General features: G+C 42.4%; 1 protein-coding gene across 20 annotated transcripts in view; it reads right to left on the bottom strand.

The window, feature by feature from the left end:
* The window catches only part of LOC126291418 (zinc finger protein 501-like), a 235,455-nt gene that overhangs the window by 46,146 nt on the left and 172,662 nt on the right, over positions 1-16,647 (bottom strand). For 12 of the 20 annotated variants that reach the window (XM_049984923.1, XM_049984918.1, XM_049984924.1 and 9 more), the window contains one exon: positions 1,180-2,436. The exons of 6 other annotated variants lie outside the window; for them this stretch is intronic. In XM_049984923.1, the coding sequence (XP_049840880.1) occupies positions 1,425-2,436 (1,012 nt within the window). In that variant the 3' untranslated portion in view covers positions 1,180-1,424. Of the gene's footprint in view, positions 1-1,179; positions 2,437-16,647 lie in introns of those variants that run through there. 2 more of the 20 variants (XM_049984927.1, XM_049984929.1) reach the window with 2 other exon arrangements.

The following is a 16,647-nucleotide window of genomic DNA, read 5'->3' as shown; positions in this document are numbered from 1 at the left end:
CAGCTTAATCTATGACTTTTATCAGCACGAGTATTTTCTTTATTTTTCAGAACAGTTAAGTTACGAATGTAGTGCCACATGCGTTTTGTACTACGAATCTCATGTATTTTGAGAAATAATTTTATTTTGTTGCAAGATCAAGTTTTCATTCGTGATCAGGGATCTATAATTATTCTTGCGTATGACAAGCTGTATTTCCAACTTCTGATGACAGAAATCTTTAGTTATTTGATTTATAATTTTATTTTGGAGCAAAAGTCATATATTCAAGATATCGATCTTTGCTCTCTGTGAGGGGAACCTTCTCCATTATTTTCTTTGGTTGGCCAAGTTCCGAGTTTACATCTTGTATTCGGAGCATTATGAACATATATTTGCGTATTATAATAATAGGCAGTTTAAGTGGTACACTGCATTAAAGATCTCATCAAATATTCAAACCTAAAATAGGCGGGGGGGGGGGGGGGGGAATAAACTCTATACATGTTTTTGTGAGTCTTGGCACCAAAGTTCCAATTGGCAAATATAGCAGCCCTCCTCGAAAATTAGTTTTTTTGTGCAGAACCTCAATAGGTTTATATAAAGTTTAATGGAAAGCAATATTAGCCTGTCAATATCATCATCAGTCACACTGTTTTTCTCTAGCGTAGAACATGTTCCACTCTAAAATGATGCTTGGCGAGGCGTTGCCTTAAAGAAAAACTTTTAAAAACTTCATGTTTTCATATTTCGATTTTCATAACACGAGTAACATAGTTGTTTTTTTCTTTTCGTACATAGCCTTATCCAGAACTAAAATCAAGTGTCATTTGCCTGCCTAACATTTTATACTTAGCCACATTTGTTTTTATTGTTATAGAAAGAATCATGTACAGAGATGGATGAAATTCATTCATGTGGCAGTATGGTATTTGGCATAAATATTTTTGTGTTGAATAAGAGAAAGAGACGTGAACTTTGCCGATGAGGCAGAAAGGTATTTAGGGATTTTGGTGTGATGTTAGTAGTAATGCACTACCCAATATCACATTTAAGTGTAAAGTGAAACGGGTACTTGGTATCTAAACTATTTAAAATTATGCTATTATTATTGATGGGTTTATAGGGCTGGAACTGCAATATTCCGTCTACATGTTGCAGCACAAATGGAGTCACAGCCAACAGTCACTTTATGGTACATCTGTTAGAAGGACTTTATTTTCATACTGATCACTAGCTCAGCTACAAATATACACATCACACACACTAACAGGAATTGTGTTCTCTTAGGTTATGTAGTTAGCAACGAATGCTGCAAACTTGCAGTGACACTGGCTTCCTGGTGGTGTTGGTCAGGTGTAGCAAGTAGCAGCACGAACTGTTACAGCTTTATCGTCTTTCGTAACGGATGTGATACGTCGTAAGAGGTGCCCTATATGTGATTTTTAACCTCTCCCATTATATGTCAGAGCCTGATGGGCATTAGCTGAGTGCAGTTGCAAGTGTCGTGCCAGGCTCGAGCTTTGGGTGAACGTCTTATGGCAGATGTCACAATTGTAAGGACGATCGCCACTGTGCACTCGCAAGTGACTCTTCAAGGTTGATCTACACTTGAATGCCTTGTGGCAAATGCCGCACCTGTACGGACGTTCACTACTGTGTAAACGTACGTGGTTGTTTAAGCTATTGGAAGACGAGAATTTCTTTTCACAAATGCTGCAACTGTAGGTTCTTCCCTCTGCGTGCTGCTCCAAGTGGCTTTTAAGGTGCCATTTTTCTGTGAATGTTTTGAGGCACGTGTCACAAGTGAATGGACGTAAGCCAGTGTGCACTCGGGAATGTTTCTTCAGTATGCTCTGACTAATGAACGTCTTGTCACACACACCACAGACGTACGGGCGATCACCTGTGTGCTCACGCAGATGTTGCTTCAGGTAAGTGCTCCTTTTGAATGTCTTCTGACACACATTACAAATATATGGCCGTTCACCTGTGTGCACTAACGAATGACTCAACAGAGTGCCTTGATGCTTGAAGGTCTTGTGACACACTTCACAACTATAGGGACGTTCACCAGAGTGTAAGCGCGAGTGCGACTTCAGGTTGCTGCTGGTTGTGAAGGTCTTCTGACACACATCACAACTATATGGGCGTTCACCAGAGTGCAAACGGGAGTGAGTCTTCAGGTTGAAACTACTTGTGAATGTTTTGTGACAAATGCTGCACGAATGCGGAACTTCGCGTCGGTCCATGTTTTTGTGCTTCGCACGTGCAAATGTCTTCTTGAAGGTGGTGCAGCTCTGCACAAGACGACATGTACCACCATTACGCTCAGGGCGTGCTTCCTGCAGTGTGGTACATTGTGTGGTGCCCACTCCTGCAGGCAGGTCCACTCCACTAACTGAACTGCCACCGCCATCAGTTCTGTTGTCGTCCTCCGCACCGGCGAAGACAATACTGCAGAATTGCCGTAAAAAAAAAAAAAAAAAAAAAAAAAAAAAAAAAAAAAAAAAAAAGTGTCAGAGAGATTTATCATAACAATACGATATTAGGAATGAAATAATATCTTGACACACACACTAAATACTCATAGGTTCCATAAAACATACATACAGCACGATCTGAGAACAAAATGAGGCACATACTGCTTTGACATAACAGATATTCGCTTCTTTCTTGTCCAAACGATTATGGAACTATATCAGAGATTATTCACAATAATTATATGTACCAAAACCCACGGACAGCGATGTTATCGCTAATTCAAATAGCAAGAAAACTCGTATTTTAATCATTGTTGTACTAGACATAACAAATTTTCTGATATGGACTAAAAAACCCTAATGCATGCATACTGAAGTTATTCTTACACTTTCCATTTACTGAAACTTGCTGGTAACGTTGGGACATGTTAGGACTCTGTCCTGGCGGCCTTCTTACTACAAATTAACCAATAGTCGCCGAAACAAGTTAGTAACGTTACTAGGGCCGGTGTTCGCGACCACAGCCATTGGAGGATACTTATTGCTACCCTTGAGTTACCTGAGGCCATACACGTATGAAACCCCAACAGAAACTGATGATGGACTGGATGATAGGGTTCCAACTGCCAGTCTCACTGCATAACAGACGAAACGGATCCATTCTGCAGTTACGGGGGCACAGTTCTGAAAAGTCCTTGCAGATTAAAACTGGGGGCCCGACTAGGTCTCACACTCTCTATCTCGCCTCTCAAAGTCAATGCATTTTCCAGCTGAGCCACTCAGACACAACGCACAGCTTCAATTCTGAGCCGGCTTTTGTGGCCATGCGGTTCTAGGCGCTTCAGTCTGGAACCGCGTGACCGCTACGGTCGCAGGTTCGAATCCTGCCTCGGGCATGGATGTGTGCGATGTCCTTAGGTTAGTTAGGTTTAAGTATTTCTAGATTCTAGGGGACTGACGACCATAGACGTTAAGCCCCATAGTGCTCAGAGCCATTTGAACCATTTTCACTTCAGACAGTACCTCTCTCCTATCTTTAAACTTCACAAAATTTATCCCACATAACTTGTGGGATTAAAACTCCTGGAAGACACGATATTCCTTAGCCACAGTCCAGTGATGGAACTGAAGTTCTAGGGACAGGTCGAGAGTCGAACCTGGATAGCTCAGTTAATAAGGGCACTTCTCGCGAAAGGCATGGTTCCAACTTGAAGTCCTAATAAAGCAAAGAGTTTTAATTTACCAGGAAGGGAACACTCTGCTGCAGAATGAAAGATTCATCCTGGAAACAAGACCCCAATATCCTACGCTATGCCTCAGTCACTGGTACCCAATATCTTATCTTCCAGTCTTCCAAGAGTGCTACTCCTACAAGGTACAGGCAGATCGTCTGTCAAGTTTTGGAGCCAGGAGAGCGGCAGTGGCAAAATACTCTGTAATGTGAGCCATGGTGCGAGTTGTACTTGGCATAGCCCAGCTGACAGGAGTACTGACCCAAAATGCACGCTTCTGGGTTCAAGTCATTGTCAAGCACACGATGCAGTATGAAAACTGGGATGTTTGAGAGATTGCAACAAAATTTTACACTCACTTGTAACGTATACAGGGTGCTACAAAAAGGTACGGCCAAACCTTCAGGACACATTCCTCACACACAAAGAAAGAAAATATTAGAGCTCATTTTATTACTTCTCTTCAAATCACACTAATCATAGAATGGAAACACACAGCAACAGAACGTACCAGCGTGACTTCAAACACTTTGTTACAGGAAATGTTCAAAATGTCCAATGTTAGCGTGGATACATGCATCCAACCTCCGTCGCATGGAATCCCTGACGCGCTGATGCAGCCCTGGAGAATGGCGTATTGTATCACAGCCGTCCACAATACAGGCACGAAGAGTCTCTACATTTGGTACCGGGCTTGCGTAGACAAGAGCTTTCAAATGCCCCCATAAATGAAAGTCAAGAGGGTTGAGGTCAGGCCAGCGTGGAGGCCATGGAATTGGTTCGCCTCTACCGATCCATCGGTCACCGAATCTGTTGTTGAGAAGCGTACGAACACTTCGACTGAAATGTGCAGGAGCTCCATCGTGCATGAACCACATGTTGTGTCGTACTTGTAAAGACATACGTTCTAGCAGCACAGGTAGAGTATCCTGTATGAAATCGTGATAATGTGCTCCATTGAGCGTAGGTGCAAGAACATGGAGCCCAATCAAGACATCACCAACAATGCCTGCCCAAACGTTCACAGAAAATCTATGTTGATGACGTCAGCCCACACATGTTGATTGTGAAAATTTACAATTTGATAACGTTGGAATGAAGCCTCACCCGTAAAGAGAACATTTGCACTGAAATGAGGATTGACACACTGTTGGACGAACCATTCGCAGAAGTGTACCCGTGGAGGCCAATCAGCTGCTGATAGTGCCTGCACACGCTGTACATGGTACGGAAACAACAGGTTCTCCCGTAGTACTCTCCATACAGTGACGTGGTCAACATTACCTTGTACAGCAGCAACTTCTCTGACGCTGACATTAGGGTTATCGTCAACTGCACGAAAAATTGCCTCGTCCATTGCAGGTGTCCTCGTCGTTCTACGTCTTCCCCAGTCGCGTGTCATAGGCTGGAATGTTCCGTGCTCCCTAAGACGCTGATCAATTGCTTCGAACGTCTTCCTGTCGGGACACCTTCGTTCTGGAAATCTGTCTCGATACAAACGTACCACGCCACGGCTAATTGTCCCGTGCTAATCCATACATCAAATGGGCATCTGCCAACTCCGCATTTGTAAACATTGCACTGACTGCAAAACCACGTTCATGATGAACACTAACCTGTTGATGCTACGTACTGATGTGCTTGATGCTAGTACTGTAGAGCAATGAGTCGCATGTCAACACAAGCACCGAAGTCAATTTTACCTTCCTTCAATTGGGCCAACTGGCGGTGAATCGAGCAAGTACAGTACATACTGACGAAACTAAAATGATCTCTAATATGAAATTAAGCGTTTCCGTACACATGTCCACATAATATATTTTCTTTCTTTGTGTGTGAGGAATGTCTCCTGTTTGGCCGTACCTTTTTGTAACACCCTGTATACTGAGATTAGCAGCCATCACTTTAAACCATTAAGAATAAGTTGTTTATGCCAATATGCCAACTGAAACGCTAAATATTCATTTCTGACCATTATTTCCTGATTGCAAAGAAATCTCACTATGTATATAATTCTGATTATATAGACTTGGGACATAGCGTGTGTGTGTGTGGGGGGGGGGGGGGGGGGTGTTACGCGCATGTGCGTGGGCGCATGCGAATGCTCGCGACACCATTTAGATTGGGTTGGGATGGGTTGTTCGGGGAAGGAGACCAGACAGCGAGGTCATCGGTCTCATCGGATTAGGGAAGGACGGCGAAGGAAGTCCGCCGTGCCCTTTCAGAGGAACCATCCCGGCATTTGCCTGGAGTGATTTAGGGAACTCACGGAAAACCTAAATCAGGATGGCCGGACGCGGTACTGAACCGTCGTCCTCCCGAATGCGAGTCCAGTGTGCTAACCACTGCGAAAACCTCTGTCGGTGACATCATTTAGAAATTATAACATATTTTGTTTCTTATTCAGCTAAATGACATCAGTTTGAGCACTCCACTGGCATGTGTTCAGCATTCAAACTGGTAACGTTGATTCCAAGATCTCAGAGACAGTAGGATTTTGACCTGTGCTGAAACTGGTGTGAGCATATTTCTGTAAATGTCTGGCATTGTTTCCGCGTCTTGCTAATATTTTTGCACGCTGGTAGCAAATGTACCGTGGGTAACGTTTCACAGGGCCCTAGCGCCTTATGGGAGTTCACTGGGTTTTAGATTTTGGCCACAGATTAGAGAATATAGCAGTGGACAGATGTAATTTGGTCAACGATTTCATGTCATGGGATAAACTAATCACTACTGTCCCTGTAAGTAGCCAGCTGTTTGGCTAAATAAACAATTGCATTGTCTCCTCCCACTTTATAATTACGAGCAATAGACTGCCGAACAGGAATTACCAATGTCAAATGGGGTCTAGTAGGGATAAAATCAAATCGATAAGAAAAATAAGACCAAATAGAACTAAAATAAGAACATACATGGCAGATAAAAAATGAAAGAAACGCAGAAGGGCGAGTATGACTTAGTTTGAAAATTAACAAGATATTTCTAATGTATATCACACAAGTTTATGCATCAACGAGGTCATGTCGTGATGAAAAGGTAGAAGACCCCCCAAAAAAGTTAAACATGTACGTTGCAAATCCCACAATATGATGATACGCAAGCATTTAATGTAAGAGTAGAAAAGAAATTAAGGACAAGTCTACAATGGGGAACTTTGGATATAATACCTGTAATGAATGTTTGCCCTTAACATATTATTTTAGAAGAAAACAAAGGACGAAATGGATATATTCCAACTCCGTCACTGCGACCTATACGTTGCAGCATTTGCCTCTGCAGGCCAACTACAGCATCGAATTTGAGGGATTAACAGCGAATTTTCCGAAAGTACTTCAGAAAATAAATTATAACATTATTTTAATGTATAAACCACACGTAGAAAAGAAATTTGTATAAATCATCAGTGAGGTACTGGACTAAGGTGATAACTTTTTGTGTTTAGCTCTGTATCTACATCTGCATCTACATCCATACTCCGCAAGCCACCTGACGGTGTGTGGCGCAGGGTACCTTGAGTACCTATATCGGTTCTCCCTTCTATTCCAGTCTCGTGTTGTTCGCGGAAAGAAAGATTGTTCGTATGCTTCTGTGTGGGCTCTAATCTCTCTGATTTTATCCTCATGGTCTCTTCGCGAGATATACGTAGGAGGGAGCAATAAACTGCTTGCCTTGTCGGTGAAGGTATGTTCTCGAAACTTCAACAAAATCCCGTACCGAGCTACTGAGCGTCTTTCCTGCAGAGTCTTCCACTGGAGTTTATCTATCATCTCCGTAACGCTTTCGCGAATACTAAATGATCCTGTAACGAAGCGCGCTGCTCTCCGTTGGATCTTCTCTATCTCTTCTATCAACCCTATCTGGTACGGATCCCACACTGCTGAGCAGTATTCAAGCAGTGGGCGAACAAGCGTACTGTAACCTACTTCCTTTGTTTTCGGACTGCATTTCCTTAGGAATCTCAGTCTGGAATCTGCTTTACCGACGATTAATTTTATATGGTCATTCCATTTCAAATCACTCCTAATGCCTACTCCCAGATAATTTATGGCAGTAACTGCTTCCAGTTGCTGACCTGCTACATTGTAGCTAAATGATAAAGGACCTTTTTTGCTATGTATTCCAGTACATCACACTTGTCTACATTGAAATTCAATTGTCATTTCCTGCACCATGCGTCAATTCGTTGCAGATCCTCCTGCATTTCAGTACAATTTTCCATTGTTACAACCTCTCTATATACTACAGCATCATCCGCAAAAAGCTTCAGTGAACTTCCGATATTATCCATAACGTAATTTATAGAGGGTGGTCCATTGATCGTGACAGGGGCAAATATCTCACGAAATAAGCGTCAAACGAAAAAACTACAGAGAATGAAACTTGTCTAGCTTGAATTGGGAAACCAGATGGCGCTATGGTTGGCCCGCTTGATGGCGCTACCATAGGTCAAACGGATATCAACAGCGTTTTTTAAAAAAAATAGGAACCTCCATTTTTATTACATATTTGTGTAGGACGTAAAGAAATATGAATGTTTTAGTTGGGCTACTTTTTTCGCTTTGTGATAGATGGCGCTGTAATAGTCTCAAACATATTGCTCACAATTTTAGACGAACAGTTGGTAACAGGTAGGTTTTTTAAATTAAAATGCAGAACGTAGGTACGTTTGAACATTTTATTTCGGTTGTCGCAATGTGATACATGTACCTTTGTGACCTTATCATTTCTGAGTACTCATGCTGTTACAGCGTGATTACCTGTAAATACCACATTAATGCAATAAATGCTCAAAATTATGTTCGTCAACAACAATGCATTTGGCAATGCGTGTAACGACATTACTCTCAAGAGCAAGTAGTTCGCCTTCCGTAATGTTCGCGCACATGCATTGACAACGAGCTGACGCATGTTGTCAGGCGTTGTCGGTGGATCACGATAGCAAATATCCTTCAACTTTCCCCACAGAAAGAAATCCTGGGACGTCAGATCCGGTGAACGTGCAGGCCATGGTATGGTGCTTCGACGACCAATCCACCTGTCATGAAATATGCTATTCAATACCGCTTCAACCGCACTCTAGCTATGTGCCGCACACCCATCATGTTGGAAGAACATCGCCATTCTGCTCTGCAGTGAAACATCTTGTAGTAACATCGGTAGAACATTACGTAGGAAATCAGGATACATTGCACCATTTAGGTTACCATCGATAAAATGGGGGTCAATTATCCTTCCTCTCATGATGCCGCACCATACATTAACCCGCTAAAGTCGCTGATGTTCCACTTGTCGCAGCCTTCGTGGATTTTCCGTTGTCCAATAGTGCATTTTATGCAGGTTTATGTTACCGCTGTGGGTGAATGACGCTTCGGCGCTAAATAGAACGCGTGCAAAAAAATCGTCCAGTAATTTCTCTTGTGCCCAGTGACAGAACTGTACACGATGTTCAAAGTTGTCGCCATGCAATTCCTAGTGCATAGAAATATGGCACGGGTGCAATCGATGTTGATGTAGCACTCTCAACACCGACGTTTTTGAGACTCCCGATTCTCGTGCAATTTGTCTGCTACTGATGTGAGGATTAGCCGCGACAGCAGCTAAAACAGCTACTTGGGCATCATCATTTGTTGCAAGTCGTGGTTGACGTTTCACATGTGGCTGAACACTTCCTGTTTCCTTAAATAACGTAACTATCCGGCGAACGGTCCGGACACTTGGATGATGTCGTCCAGGATACCGAGCAGCATATATAGCACACACCCGTTGGGCATTTTGATCACAATAGCCATACATCAACACGATATCGACCTTTTCCGCAATTGGTAAACGGTCCATTTTAACACGGGTAATGTATCACGAAGCAAATACCGTCCGCACTAGCGCAGTGATACGGGATGCCACATACTTATATGTTTGTGACTGTTACAGCGCCATCTAGCACAAAGCGAAAAATGTGGTCCAACCAAAACATTCATATTTCTTTACGTACTACACGAATATGTAATAAAACATGGGGGTTCCTATTTTTAAAAAAACGCAGTTGATATCCGTTTGACCTATGGCATCGCCACCTAGCGGGCCAACCACAGACCCTCTGCTTTCCCCCATCAAGGTAACGAGTTTCGTTCAATGTAGTCTTTCGTTTGATGCTTATTTCGTGAGATATTTGGCACGGTCACTATCAGTGGACCATCCTGTATATATTATGAATAGCAACGGTCCTACGACACTCTCCTGCAGATCACCTGAAATCACTTTACTTCGGAAGACTTCTCTCCATTGAGAATGACATGCTGCGTTCTGTTATCTAGGAACTCTTCAATCCAATCACACAATTGGTCTGATACTCCATATCTCTTACTTTGTTCATTAAACGACTGTGGGGAACTGTATCAAACGCCTTACGGAAGCCAAGAAACACGGCATCTACCTGGGAACCCGTATCTATGGCCCTCTGAGTCTCGTGGACGAAAAGCGCGAGCTGGGTTTCACGCGATCGTCTTTTTCGAAACCCATGCTGATTTAGATTTCTAGTCTCCAGAAAAGTCATTATAATCGAACATAATACGTGTTCCAAAATTCTACAACTGATCGACGTTAGGGGATATAGGTCTACAGTTCTGCACATCTGATCGACGTCTCTTCTTGAAAACAGGGATGACCAATCTTTTGGAACGCTACGCTCTTCTACAGACCTACGGTACACCGCTGGAAGAAGGGGGCAAGTTCCTTCGCGTGTTGTTGTTGTTGTTGTTGGTGTGGTCTTCAGTCCTGAGACAGGATTGATGCAGCTCTCCATGCTACCCTATCCTGTGCAAGCTTCTTCATCTCCCAGTACCTACTGGAACCTACAACCTTCTGAGTCTGCTTAGTGTATTCATCTCTTGGTCTCCCTCTACGATTTTCACCCTCCACGCTACCCTCCAATACTAACTTGGTGATCCCTTGATGCCTCAGAACATGTCCTACCAACCGATCCCTTCTTCTGGTCAAGTTGTGCCACAAACTTCTCTCCAATTCTATTCAATACCTCCTCATTAGTTATGTGATCTACCCATCTAATCTTCAGCATTCTTCTGCAGCACCACATTTCGAAAGCTTCTATTCTCTTCTTGTCTAAACTATTTATCGTCCATGTTTCACTTCCACACGTGGCTACACTCCATGCAAATACTTTCAGAAACGACTTCCTGACACTTAAATCTATACTCGACGTTAACAAATTTCTCTTCTTCGGAAACGCTTTCCTTGCCATTTCCAGTCTACATTTTATATCCTCTCTACTTCGACCATCATCAGTTATTTTGCTCCCCAAATAGCAAAACTCCTTTACTACTTTAAGTGTCTCATTTCCTAATCTAATTCCCTCAGAATCACCCGACTTAATTCGACTACATTCCGTTATCCTCGTTTTGCTTTTGTTGTTGTTCATCTTATATCCTCCTTTCAAGACACTGTCCATTCCGTTCAACTGATCTTCCAAGTACTTTGCTGTCTCTGACAGAATAACAATGTCATCGGCGAACCTCAAAGTTTTTATTTCTTCTTCAAGACACTGTCCATTCCGTTCAACTGATCTTCCAAGTACTTTGCTGTCTCTGACAGAATAACAATGTCATCGGCGAACCTCAAAGTTTTTATTTCTTCTTCATGGATTTTAATACCTACTTCGAATTTTTCTTTCGTTTCCTTTACTGCTTGCTCAATATACAGATTGAATAACATTGGGGAGAGGCTTCAACCCTGTCTCACTCCCTTCCCAACCACTGCTTGCCTTTCATGACCCTCGACTCTTGTAACTGACATCTGGTTTTTGTACAAATTGTAAATAGCATTTCGCTCCCTGTATTTTACCCCTGCCACCTTCAGAATTTGAAAGAGAGTATTCCAGTCAACATTGTCAAAAGCTTACTCTAAGTCTACAAATGCTAGAAACGTAGGTTTGCCTTTCCTTAATCTTTCTTCTAAGATAAGTCGTAAGGTTAGTATTGCCTCACATGTTCCATTATTTCTACGGAATCCAAACTGATCTTCCCCGAGGTTGGTTTCTACCAGTTTTTCCATTAGTCTGTAAAGAATACGTGTTAGTATTTTCCAGCTGTGACTTATTAAACTGATAGTTCGGTAATTTTCACATCTGTCAACACCTACTTTCTTTGGGATTGGAATTATTATATTCTTCTTGAAGTCTGAGGGTATTTCGCCTGTCTCATACATCTTGCTCACCAGATGGTAGAGTTTTGTCAGGACTGGCTTTCCCAAGGCCGTGAGTAGTTCTAATGGAATGTTGTTTACTTCCGGGGCTTTGTTTCGACTCATGTCTATCAGTGCTCTGTCCAACTGTTTACGCAGTATCGTTTCTCCCATTTCATCTTCATCTACATCCTCTGCCATTTCCATAATATTGTCCTCAAGTACATCGCCCTTGTATAGACCCTCTATATACTCCTTCCACCTTTCTGCTTTCCCTTCTTTGCTTAGAACTGGGTTTCCATCTTGATATTCATACAAGTGGTTCTGTTTTCTCCAAAGGTCTCTTTAATTCTCCTGTAAGCTGAAATACTACACACCTTTTTCCAAAGCTGTTTCACAGAGGAAGACCGCACTTCAGTCCCTTCTCTAAATCCTCGCACAAACGAAATAATGGCTGACGTCGAAATAGTTGTACAAGGAATAGAAAAGCAACTGGAATCACTCAACAGACGAAAGTTCACTGGACCTCACGGGATTCCAATTCGTTTCTACACAGAGTACGCGAAAGAACTTGCCCCCCTTCTAACAGCCGTGTACCGCAAGTCTCTAGAGGAACGGAAGATTCCAAATGATTGGAAAAGAGCACAGGTAGTCCCAGTCTTCAAGAAGGGTCGTCAAGCAGATGCGCCAAACTATAGACCTATATCTCTGACGTCGATCTGTTTTAGAATTTTAGAACATGTTTTTTGCTCGAGTAACATGTCGTTTTTGGAAACCCAGAATCTACTCTGTAGGAATCAACATGGATTCCGGAAAAAGCGATCGTGTAAGACCCAACTCGCTTTATTTGTTCATGAGACCCAGAAAATATTAGATACAGGCTCCCAGGTAGATGCTATTTTCCTTTACTTCCGGAAGGCGTTCGATACAGTTCCGCACTGTCGCCTGATAAACAAAGTAAGAGCCTACTGAATATCAGACCAGCTGTGTGGCTGGATTGAAGAGTTTTTAGCAAACAGAACACAGCATGTTGTTATCAATGGAGAGACGTCTACAGATATCAAAGTAACCTCTGGCGTGCCACACGGTAGTGTCATGGGACCATTGCTTTTCACAATATAAATAAATGACCTAGTAGATAGTGTCGGAAGTTCCATGCGGCTTTTCGCGGATGATGCTGTAGTATAAAGAGAAATTGCAGCATTAGAAAATTGTATCGAAATGCAGTAAGATCTGCAGCGGATAGGCACGTGGTGCAGGGAGTGGTAACCGAACCCTTAACATAGACAAATGTAATGTATTGCGAATACATAGAAAGAAGGATCCTTTAATGTATGATTATATGATAGCGGAACAAACACTGATAGCAATTACTTCTGTAAAATATCTGGGAGTATGCGTGCGGAATGATTTGAAGTGGAATCATCATATAAAATTAATTGTTGGTAAGGCGGGTACCAGGTTGAGATTCATTGGGAGAGTCCTTCGAAAATGTGGAGGTGGCTTACAAAACAATCGTTCGACTTATACTTGAGTATTGCTCATCAGTGTGGGATCCGTATCAGATCGGGAGATAGAGGAGATCCAAAGAAGAGCGGCGCGTTTCGTCACAGGGTTATTTGGTAACCGTAATAGCGTTACCCAGATGTTTAGCAAACTCAAGTGGCAGACTCTGCAAGGGAGGCGCTCTGCATCCAGGTTTCGAGAGGGTGCGTTTCTGGAGAGGTATCGAATATATTGCTTCCCCCTACTTATACCTTCCGAGGAGATAACGAATCTAAAATTAGAGAGATTCGAGCGCGCACGGAGGCTTTCAGACAGTCGTTCTTCCCGCGAACCATACGCGACTGGAACGGAAAAGGGAGGTAAGACAGTGACACGTAAAGTGTCCTCCGCCACACACCGTTGGGTGGCTTGCGGAGTAAAAATGTAGATGTAGATGTAGAAGCAATATCTATCTTACCCCTAGTGAGATAAGCCTCTACATCCTTACATTTGTCCCCTAGCCATCCCTGCTTAGCCATTTTGCACTTCCTGTCGATCTCATTTTTGAGACGTTTGTATTCCTTTTTGCCTGCTTCATTTACTGCACTTTTATATTTTCTCCTTTCATCATTTAAATTCAATATTTCTTCTGTTACCCAAGGGTTTCTACTAACCCTCGTCTTTTTACCTGCTTGATCCTCTGCTGCCTTCACTACTTCATCTCTCAAAGCTACCCATTCTTCTTCTACTGTATTTCTTTCCCCCATTCCTGTCAATTGTTCCCTTATGCTTTCCCTGTAACTCTTTACAACCTATGGTTTAGTCAGTTTATCCAGATCCCATCTCCTTAAATTCCCACCTTTATGAAGTTTCTTCAGTTTTAACCTACAGTTTGTGGTCAGAGTCCACATCTGCCCCTGGAAATGTCTTACAGTTTAGAACCTGGTTCCTAAATCTCTGTCTTACCATTATATAATCTATCTGATACCTTCTAGTATCACCAGGATTCTTCCATGTATACAACCTTCTTTCAATATTCTTGAACCAAGTGTTAGCTATGATTAAGTTATGCTCTGTGCAAAACTCTACCAGGCGACTTCCTCTTTCATTTCTTAGCCCCAATCCATATTCACCCACTATGTTTCCTTCCCTCCATTTTCCTACTTTCGAATTCCAGTCACCCATGCCTATTAAATTTTCGTATCCCTTCACTACCTGAATAATTTCTTTTATCTCATCATACATTTCATCAATTTCTTCATCATCTTCAGAGCTAGTTGGCATATAAACTTGTACTACTGTAGTAGGCGTGGGCTTCGTGTCTATATTGGCCACAATAATGCGTTCACTATGCTGTTTGTAGTAACTTACCCGCACTCCTATTTTCCTATTCATTATTAAACCTACTCCTGCATTACCACTATTTGATTTTGTATTTATAACCCTTTATTCACCTGACGAAAAGTCTTGTTCCTCTTGCCACCGAACTTCACAATTCCCACTATATCTAATTTTAACCTATCCATTTCCCTTTTTAAATTTTCTAACCTACCTGCCCGATTAAGGGATCTGACATACCATGCTCCGATCCGTAGAACGCCAGTTTTCTTTCTTCTAATAATGACGTACTCTTGAGTAGGCCCCGCCTGGAGATCCGAATGGGGGACTATTTTACCTCCAGAATATTTTACCCAAGAGGACGCCATCATCATTTAATCATACAGTAAAGCTGCATGCCCTCGGGAAAGATTACGGCCGTAGTTTCCCCTTGCTTTCAGCCGTTCGCATCACAAGCACAGCAAGGCCATTTTGGTTAGTGGTGCAAGGCCAAGTCAATCATCCAGACTGTTGCCCCTGCAACTACTAAAAAGGCTGCTGCCTCTCTTCAACAACCACACGTTTGTCTGGCGTCTTAACAGATACCCCTCCGTTGTGGTCTCACCTACTGTACGGCCATCTGTATCGCTGAGGCACGCAAGCCTCCCCACCAACGGCAAGGTCCATGGTACTCTGTGTAAAATCGAACTGGTATCCCATCAGGTCCACCGGCCTTTCCTCTTTTGAGCGATTTTAATTGTTTTCTTATCCCTCTGTCATCTATTTATATATCTAGCATTTTGTTATCTTTGCGATAATCTAGCGAAGTAACTACAAGGCAGTCTTCCTCTGTGAAACAGCTTTGGAAGAAGACATTAAGTATTTCGGCTTTTAGTCTGTCATCCTCTGTTTCAGTACCATTTTGGCCACAGAGTGTCTGGACATTTTGTTTTGATCCACCTACCGCCTTGACATAGGACCAAAATTTCTTAGGATTTTCTGCCAAGTCAGTACATAAAACATTGAACGCCTCCCGCATAGCCCGCATCACACTACATTTCGCTTCGCGTAATTTTTGTTTGCCTGCAAGACTTTGGCTATGTTTATGTTTACTGTGAAGTTCTCTTTGCTTCCGTAGCAGTTTTATAACTCGGTTGTTGTACCACCGTGGCTCTTTTGCATCTCTTACGATCTTGCTTGGCACATACTAATCTAATGTATGTTGTACGATGGTTTTGAATTTGTCCACTGATCCTCAACACTACCTGTACTTGAGACAAAGCTTTTGTGTTGAGCCGTCAGGTACTCTGTAATCTGCTTTTTGTCACTTTTGCTACACAGAAAAATCTTCCTACCTTTCTATTTACGGCTGAAATCATCGATGCCGTAACCGCTTTATGATCGCTGATTCCCTGTTCTGCGTTAACTGTTTCAAATAGTTCGGGTCTGTTTGTCACAAGAAGGTCTTATAAGTTGTCGCCACGAGTCGGTTCGCTGTTTAACTGCTCAAGGTAGTTTTCAGATAATGCACTTAAACAAAATTTCACTGGATTCTTTGTCCCTGCTACCCATTATAAACGTTTGTGCCTCCCAGTCTATATCTGGTAAATTAAAATCTGCACCCAAAACTGTAACATGGTCGGGAAATCTACTCGAAATATTTTCACACTTCGCATCTCCGTCTATTTCCTTCAATACTATAGCACTTTTTATCGCTACAAACACACCTCCCCCTTCACTGTCCTGCCTGTGTCTGCGGTATACACTGCAATCTGAGTTTAGAATTTCATTACTGTTTACATCTGGTTTCAGCCAACTTTCTGTCCCTAGTACTATATGGGCATTTTGACCGTTTATTAATGAGAGCAGATCTGGGACCTTTCTATAGACGCTCCTGCAGTTTACTGTTACGATATTAATTTTGTTATTCCCTGTTGCATTTTGCCTACTCCTACCTT

Source organism: Schistocerca gregaria, chromosome 9 (assembly GCF_023897955.1).
Source record: "Schistocerca gregaria isolate iqSchGreg1 chromosome 9, iqSchGreg1.2, whole genome shotgun sequence".
Lineage (NCBI taxonomy): Eukaryota > Metazoa > Arthropoda > Insecta > Orthoptera > Acrididae > Schistocerca > Schistocerca gregaria.
This window is presented reverse-complemented; position numbering and strand designations above follow the sequence as displayed.